This window comes from Cyprinodon variegatus, unplaced genomic scaffold (genome assembly GCF_000732505.1).
Source record: "Cyprinodon variegatus isolate N-32 unplaced genomic scaffold, C_variegatus-1.0 Scaffold12, whole genome shotgun sequence".
NCBI lineage: Eukaryota > Metazoa > Chordata > Actinopteri > Cyprinodontiformes > Cyprinodontidae > Cyprinodon > Cyprinodon variegatus.
The window spans coordinates 2087274-2096680 of NW_015150465.1; the positions used below are offsets into that span (position 1 = coordinate 2087274).

General features: G+C 36.5%; 1 protein-coding gene across 1 annotated transcript in view; it reads left to right on the forward strand.

Annotated features, from left to right (window-relative positions):
- The first annotated feature begins 3935 nt into the window (after positions 1 to 3935).
- Positions 3936 to 9407, forward strand: part of LOC107088933 (alpha-N-acetylgalactosaminide alpha-2,6-sialyltransferase 1-like) — a 14741-nt gene continuing 9269 nt past the window's right edge. The window contains exons 1-4 of the mRNA XM_015381404.1: positions 3936 to 4136; positions 4247 to 4520; positions 5993 to 6155; positions 8373 to 8527. Coding sequence (XP_015236890.1) covers positions 4039 to 4136; positions 4247 to 4520; positions 5993 to 6155; positions 8373 to 8527 — 690 coding nt within the window. The 5' untranslated portion in view covers positions 3936 to 4038. The remainder of the gene's footprint in view (positions 4137 to 4246; positions 4521 to 5992; positions 6156 to 8372; positions 8528 to 9407) is intronic.

A 9407-nucleotide genomic window follows, 5' to 3' on the forward strand; every position in this document is an offset into this window, starting at 1 on the left:
TTTTTCGAACCGTTTCACCCCTACAACACATATCATCTCAAGGCACTTTACGGTTCACCAGATCATACAGCCAAATGGTGAAGGGATCCTTGGGTAAACAGCAGAGCTGTCAAAAGGTTAGAAAAGTATTATGTTTATTAGTCAAGTACAAGAATGAATCCTACTGTTCAAAAACACTTTGTAGAAGTTAGAGTATCAACTTAAGCTTTTTAGTCAAGTATAAAAGTTCTGTTCACGGGTGAGGGGAGAGTGAAGTGGGAGACCGACAGACAGATCGGTCTGGCTGATGCTATATTGTGGATGCTGCACCAGTCTTTCGTGGTGAAGAGAGAGGTGAGTGAAAAGGCAAAACTCTCAATTTACCAGTCACCCTACGTTCCTAACCTCACCTATGGTCATGAAATCTGGATCATGATCTAAAGGAGGTCCCGGACACAAGCGACTGGAATGAGCCTTATTTGCAGGGTGGCTGGACTCTCCCCTAGCGATGGGGTGATGAGCTCTGTCATTTTGCAGAGGCTTGAAGTAGAGCCCCTTCTCCATATTGAGAGAAGACAGCTGAGGTGGCTCAGACATCTTTTCTGGATGCCCTCTGGACGCCTCCCTTCGGAGGTGTTCCAGGCACGTCCCATCAGGAGGAGGCCTAGACGGTGACCCATGACACGATGGAGGACTTATGTCTCTCAGCTTGCCCGGAGGGGTCTCGTATAATTTGTTCACAGTTTGCAGGGATCACAGAATACAGCAAAACAGGGCAGCTTTAAAGGAATATTACACCCAAAACATGATTAGCCTGATGCGCACTTTCATCTGGTTTGGTCTGCCACGGTTTCCGTAGGCTCGTGTACTCGCAGGCGCGCGCTTTTAGGAAATCCTATACACTACTGTTTATGCTCTAAAAACATTCTAAATGACTTTGTTTCGAGTAAATTATGGACGCTACCCACTCAGGACACTTGGAATACAATGGACGAGCAGTATGGAGGAATATTGACACGTTTTTTGTGGACTTATATGGACCTTTCTGCCTCGGACACCATAGACCTCCATTATTTGAATGTCAGCAGACAGCAAGAAGCCTCCCAGATCTCCAGATGCATTTGAGATATCAAAAAAGTACTCCAGAGTGTTGTTCAGCATGGGCGTGAGTAGAAAATGAAGGCTAATCATGTTTTGGGTGTACTATTCCTTTAAGCCTCAGGGTCTCCAAGGCCAAAGCAACAAACAAAACACCCCTTACTTATAAAATAAACAATTTTCTAACACAGAAATGAAAAGAAAGTACAATACCTGAACTCCCTGGTCAACCACGAAACAAGGAGAAAAACAGTTTTTAAAAAATGGCAGAGAACCCCTACCAGCTTCCACTGTGAACAGAAAATGCTTTGGTTAGCCAATTGTTCAACATGAACATACAGTAACACTCAGCTCACAGACAAAATCACTGCAGATCAAGGCCCAGTGAATAAGAGAAAAGGGGCCTGACATCTCAGGGTTGAAGCTCTTTATGAGGTGGCTGACGAGCTTCAACCTTGCACCTGTAACAGCCAGGTAGACCTGAAACACAAAGAGAGAGTTCTCTCATGAAGAGAGCTCCAAGAGGTCAGTGACCATAACACTGTGACATGCAATTCACAAATGAGTTTATACTTTAGAATAGGATATGATAAAACAAATAAATTATTATTAAACATATAAACATGTTCTAGATGGATACTCTAGTATACATTACTTTACTTGCACTGGATTCCAAAAGCTCTAATACGATTTTTTCGAAGCGAACAGGCTCTAACTATAGGATCCTTGAACAACTTTAAACAAGACCACTGTCCTATTTTCTTCCTAACCCCTTTAATTGATAGGGACATTGGGGCTCATGCAAGAACTGTTTGTACTCACAAGCTTGTTCTTAAATCGTTTGTACGAGTGATTTAGGAGAATATGATGCATTTACAATTTTCTTCTATTTCTAATCATCTTTCAGGTACGAACTAATTTTACAAAGTGCCCCAGACTTCATGTAGGAGTCTTGCAGAACTCTTATTCAAATCTAGTTTTTCACTAAATGACAGCATTTGTTTTACTTAGAAGCAATTGTCCATTTTATTAGGCTACATCATATGTAACTCTGCAGTAAGTAAACATTTTATTTGCTGATGATAGACCTATTGGTCTTTACACCTGCAGCTGACTTAGATTTAGACAAACTGTATTGTTATGTTGTATACACAGAGTATAAACAAAATGAAATTTTGATGCATACAGTTTTTCAGCAGCAAATGAGCAGCTTAGAACAGTGAAAGGAACATTTCCATATATAAAGTGCAGCAGTGATCAAGAATGTTGACAGTGCAGGAGAAAAGGAAAACCAGTTTAATTGTGATGCAAAATGTATTAATATGGAAAGGTTCAGTGCAGTGCAAAATAAATAAAAATGGTGCAAAATGCAGTAGAACAGTGAGTTGTGTTCTATTTAAAGGGGTTATGAAAAAATCTGTCACGTTGGTAGTGCAAATATGTTTTCAAATATTGTGCAGTACTGATCGGAGTTTCAACAGTTCAACAGTCTGATGGCAGCGGGGAAATGTTATTGCAGAACCTGCTAGACCTGCAGAGAATGCTGCGTAAGCCACTTCCCAGGGGGCAGGAGGGAGAACAGTCCATAGTGGGGGTGTGATGGGGTGTTCTCATTCAAGGGTCCTTGAATAAGGGGGGCCCCAAAAGAAGAAGAAAAATATAAAAAGAAAATCCCACAGTAAAATAGTTAATCTTTGTGTTTTTAGCATTAAACAGCGAGACAAAGCATGAATATATATACTGTTGGAGGGGAATCACATCATTGATGATGCCGGCCATCCGGGTACAGCTGTACATCTTAAATGGAAAATTAATGCAAGTTTTTCTTTATTAATTTATTTTGTTTCGTTTTTATTATCAAGAAAAACTAAACCAGGATTAATCCAGCATTTGTAATAAACCTATCTTCCTTATTATCACAGTGAGCTAGCGGAGCTCATCAAAGCAGCTCAGGTGTCTTGATGAAAAAAAAAGTTAAACTAATTAAGTCAGTCTGATTTTTTTTCTGAATTTTGTTCCCAATTCATTAAATTTAAATGTGATTTTAAGGGAGTTACTCAAAGGAGCACCAGTTTTATAAATACAGGTTTATGATATGATTTTATTTTGTATTTATTTCAAATTCTTACCAACTTCCAGGCAACATATTTATGATTGGTTTTTTTATATATGAGATGGAACAAATAAAAATATAAGAACTAAATGCCCTGATTAAAAGATTAAGTAAAATAGTCTTTATTTTATAATCAGTTCTTGTACGTTCCACTTTTGGACAATCATCAATACTTTTGACTGAAGGGGATACTCATGGTAAGACAAAATGTCCAAAGGGTTACAAAAGTTAAAAAATGTTGGGAAACATAGTCGTAAAAGGTGTTGTCAGTGAAACTTCTACAGTTTGCAAAGACACCAGCAGGGGCATTGGTTCCTAATGTTAAAACATATTGCCGTGGCTTGTGTCATAACAGTAGTGGTAAGTTCTCTCAGTTGAACATAAAAGTCATCATTATTATTTGTGGTTAAATTTCTATCTAAAAAAAAAAAATAAAAATCCATTTGTGTCTGGGAAATTCCAGACTATTTGGTAAGGAAGGTTTCTGTTGGATGATGATTCATGTAACCACATCCTAGGATAGGTAAGGGACTTTTATGGGTTTCAGACAACTTACCGAAGTCTACAATTTCATAACATTCTAATCTTTAAATGAGCCTTCATTTTGTTTCAGAGTGAATGAATATCTAAAGCTGACAACAGATACATTTTTCTCTCTTTGGTCTATAAAGACAGCAGCTTTTTTCTTTTAACCACAGCTGTTCTTTTCTCTGAAAAGAGGCCTTATGGGCGTTTTTGTTTTAAAATCAACCAAAAAGGTGTGTTTCAGTTCTTTCTTTAAACCCAGATGGTTTCTATGTCAATTTTGCTCCAGCCTTGGTTTGAACAGTAGCTCTAAAATATCTAGGATGGCAGCTCAAAATCTGAAGGTGTTTGGTCTTATACTGGCGGTGGAAGTAATATTTTTTATTGTTATCTCCCACAAAAATGACCAAGGGGGTGAAAAGTAAGTTTATTTTTTAATTTATTCATTGTTAGATGCTTCTGAAATAATTCAACATTATTCATTCTGTTAAATGCTTACACTCAACATTTCTTTGTTTGTTTCACTTAAAGTGGGAGAGTCCTCTTGGGAAAAGAACTGTCCAAAAGTGCAGGCAGATTATTCAATGGATTTATTCCAAGAATGGAACAGTTGAATCGGCAGCCTGGTTTACCCACACAGACTGGAAAAATTGATGAAACTAACATTTATTCATTGAGACATGCTTTACCTCGAAGAACAGCTGCTGGGACCCCAATTCCCATCATGAACAAGAGTTCCTTCAGCAAGCTTCCTCGATGGGCTTTTGACGATGTATATAATTTTGATGCTCCTCCGAGACCAACAGTAAGTACCTAGAAAGTGTTTTATGCTGTGTTCATGTTTTCTTTGCTCTTTGTTGTACCATCAGCAGTCAAAGCTGCTGACTCCTTGACTGTCTCCATGCTGGTAGTTTGAGGCAACTTATTTTCAGCCGTTTAGGCCAGTTTTTTTCAAAGTCTTAGTCATGACTTCTCTTGGGATCACAAATTAACAAGTATGGGGGTCTTAAGTTTCTCTACAGAACTTAACCCAAACAAAAAAAAAAAAACTATACATGTTTAGTGATATTAGAATATATGTTTTTATTTCTATTTATAGGCTTTTTAGAATTTCTTTTTTGTACCCATGGCAATAGTTTGGGTTACTGTTTTAATAAAATAAGAAATAAAAAAATTGTGAACCTCTGGTCTAAATTGATTTTTTGTGGAGTCTGCCTGCAGGCACCAGGGGAGCCTCAGAAAACTGGAGGAAAATAAGTGAATAACTCATTAATTAATTAGGGCTGCACAGTGGGGCAATTTGTAACCCCTCTGCCTTGCAGCAAGAAGGTCCTGGGTTCAATTCCCAATGAGCTTACATATTCTCCCCATGCATGTGTGGGTTCTCTGGCTTCTATTTTGTTTATTGGGCTTGATTTTGAGAAATCTAAGGCAGGTAAGAAGCCTTTTGTGAGCGCTGTTAGAGAGCTACTAGTAACTAGCAACACCTGAGCTCCATCTCATGGGATTTCAACCTACTATTCCCTTTGGTACAAAATCCTATTGTGTTAATGTTGGCATCATAACCAGAAATAAACATTTATATATTTTGAACAAGAAATTATAAAGAAATTATTGATATCTTTTCAATCAAACTGATTCATGTATTCTTCTCTCTAGACATTCTGTGGATTTATTATTTATTTTAATTAATTATTTTGATGGTAAAGTTGTAGCTATGACTTTTAAATAAGTATTCAGTCTTTACTATGAAGCTCCAAACTGGCATGATGTTCACCCTGTTTCCACTGAGCATGCTTGAGATGCTTTTACATCTTAAATTGAGTACAGATGTGGTAGTTGAGTTTATTGGACATAATTAAAGACATGCCTGTCTCTAATAGTCCCCACAGCTGTCAGTGCATGTCAATCTGCAAAAACCACGTATGAAGTCACATGAATTGTCTGTAGAGCTAGGAGACAGGATCGATAAAAACTTTTTCCACTTTATTATAATGGGGGATTATGTGTAGAATTTAGAGGGAAAAGATGAATGAAATACCATTCGCAATAAGGTCATTGAAAAAGTACAGTGCTATGAATATTTTGCGAACGCACTGTGATTACTGAATAGTTAATAAAAGTAAAAAAAAAAAAAAAAGAAAAATAGAAAAATATATTTTGTAGGTGTGCAGAATCTACTCTTTTATTTGGCGTGAAAAAGTTTTGGAACCCCTTGTCTCGACCAAGCCAACACTTTTAGTTATCTTTAAATCTAATTTCTTTTTCCATACTCAGACATGTGCCAAGTCTTTGCGCCACTCCAAAGACAAGACTTTCCAGAGAAATTTCCTTCCCAACATACGCATGTTTCTGCACAAAGAAAACTTCAACATAACAGAGTGGAACCGGCTTTCACACTTCAACAGTCCTTTTGGATATATGGAAATGAAATATGATGGTAGGTGTTTGTTATGTGATTTTGTTTAAAGTTAATATGATGACTTTAGTTGCAGATTTATATGATGCCCTGCAGTCATGCAAAGCCATCCAAAGAGGAGCTCTACATTCAAGGTTTGCTTATGGACAAAAAACTTGCGTTATAATATTTTAAGCACAACTTGCATGCACAAGCATTATTGCTCTATAAAATTCTGGGATAATTCACAAAAACTTTGGCCTCTGGTAAAAATATTTTGCAGCAATGCGCAGGGGCGGAGCTAGATAGATCTACCATTTTTTCCCTTCTAATACAGATGTTGGCAGCAGTAATACTCTCCGGTGGAATATTCAAAACATTTTAATTTGTCATACTTTAACAATTACTTGACAACAAAAACACTGTTGTTAATTATACACATCAATGTAATAAAATTTAGGACGATAAGTACAGAATCCAGAACTAGATTTTGCGTTATATGCGGTAAAGTGAAAATGATGTCTCTGTAAGTCATCTTGAGTCTTCATAGAAATGATAGACAACTATTTTAGTAAAACGTATTAAATAATCAATTTGTGTAGATACTTGTAAATATCAATTTATGCATAATGATTATTGATAAAAGTAATTAAGTAATAACAATAGAAAAGATGTTCGCCCCAGAACTCAAACTTGAAACACTTGTTTCCACTATACCTTTAATCTAGAAAGCACGGATCTTGAAATATATGCGTCTATTTGTTAGGAAAGTATAATTAGTCTTTATTTAGGTAATATGGATGTTGTGCTCGTTAATTTTCCTGTTGGAACATTGTAAATTGATCCTGAGGTTCTGGCACCTATCCACTTTCGGCCACCCCTCAGTGTACATTGGTTAATGCCTGGCCACCCTTATAAAAATTTTCTGGCTACGCCTCTGGCAATGCAAACTTTTTGAGCTAAGAAATAAACTACAAAGCCAAAAAAACCCACTTAATGAAAAAGATGTATGACTGAATTTTTATTGAACACAAGGGGCAACGACCTTGATGTTATATGAAAGTTTTAGCTTTTATAAGTAAAGCTTAAATTATTACACTAGCAATTTATTCTGAAACAATGAACAGCATTGTAGCACACCTAAAAAATGTTCACAACCTAAATGTGAACCATGAATATAGTCCTCTGTTTTGGTTGGGTATATGAGCCGCGGCGTGTGTCCACAGGATAATAAACATTTTTTAAAGGAGCGCTTTTATTCTAAATGGAAAGAAAACAACAAACTACACAAACAGAGGCCGATCAACAGATTAATTCAAAAAAGGGAGATCTAATGATTCAAAAGGTTAATACTGTAAGCTGTAGACAATCACACATGTCCATAAATAGCTGTTATTGTTGAGGGATAGCAGCCTTGGCTCTCTAGCAGAACATGCAACTGAAGAATGAACAGTAAAGTGCCTTGAGATGACATGTGTTGTGAATTTGGCGCTATATAAATAAACTGAATTGAATTGAATTGAAGAATAAGAAAGGAGCATGTGTTGACAGATCTTAATGATCTTGTGGAAAATGATGCATGACTTATTATCTAGTTTAGATTTACCAGTATCATGGAGAAACCCTGGGAGGAACTGTGGGTCAATATAGCAGTTTATAAGATAACAAACTGCACCTGAATCCACATAATTATAATTTGAAGCTAATTTCAAAACAAGAGCTTTGACTGCTCTCATTCTGTTGTAAGGACACCACATGTGAATGATGGATGATATATAAAAGGCTGTGTCAAAGAACAGCTTTGCTGGTTGAGCATCATAAAGTGCAGAAAATCCTCCTCTATTGAGCTCTTCACAGTTGTTGAAAATCATAGACTTGGATGGTACTTTCCTGGCATTGAAGCAGCGATGGTATTCTTTGCTCCAACGCATAGCTTTTTTATACTATAATGTGAAGTTGTTTATTTTTGCACAAATTTAGAATTAACATGATTTTAGAATGAAGAATAGATCTGATAGGATGGGATTTCTTTTCCCTATGACAGTTTTTACATAAAATGTGATTTTTTTTTTTTCAAGGTACAGTCTCAAAACAAAGTTGAACATTGTTGTCTTTTTTTGGGCTGCTCTCCAAGTCCAAATAATTACTTAAAACACTGAGAAATGTAGCAGTGGTAGTCTTCATGCAGGATTCACTACCTGAGATTAACTGTTGAAAATACATTATCTCTACCTTTCCATGTGAAATGCTTATTTGCAGATATATTGCCTGTAGTGAAGCTGATCGAGAAGCCAAAGGAACCGCTGCTCCTCCCAAAAGCAGGCGGTGATGGCTGTGTGCGCTGTGCTGTGGTGGGAACCGCAGGCATCATGAACGGCTCAAAAACGGGAGCGGAGATTGATGCTCATGACTACGTCTTTCGGTAAGAAAAATATATAAATACGTCTAAAACTGTTGTTGTAATTTTCTTTGCAATCTGGTTCTAAAAGTAACATGAATATAACCAAGGTTTAGACAGATTATAGCTATAGGTAAAGGAATATGCATCTTTTTGTGTTAATGTGGATTTGTGCCTGGAACTATTTGGTAGCCACAATTCCATAAAAAGGCTGTGTAATCAATAAAACTGCAAGATGACAAGTTAGAACTTATTTTTAACGTATTTGATGAGCAACAAAAAAGAAAAGAATGTTACATTACAATGAGAGTGTTGCCTTGCCAAAATGTGGTTAGGCGCGGCAAGACAAGTTTATTTGCGTAATACTATTTAGAACAAAGGTTAGGCTTTGTTCTATCAGAAGTTACCTTTAATAGCTAAGGAAACAATTAAACCTATTAAAATAATCATTCATCACATCTTAGTAATATCTTTGTAACAACTTTTTTATGTCTTCTCTATAAAGCCTTGAACTCAATGCTAATCAGACATTTGGAATTGAAAAAAAGCCTTCTGGGTAGGAAGCGAAACGTCTTCAAACTTGGAAACTAAGTCCAGTGAATTGTTTTTTTTTTTTTTTACTTTTTTGAAAAAGGAAAAAAAACTACTACAAATAGATAAAACAGTTATTAATGGTTGACCATTCAGCAATCATAAAACTGCAATGGTTAACTAGACTCTATCAGACATTTATAAAACTCTGTTAGCAAAGGTTTGATATAAAGCAATGAGCTAAAAGGGTCCTAAATTCCCTCTTTTAACAACTTTTCAGGTTAACCTCAACAGCAGGGAATTGTGGTGTAACCGTGGTTCTGTGAATCTCTGGATGCCTATCACTGGTTGTTAGGAAGAAATGA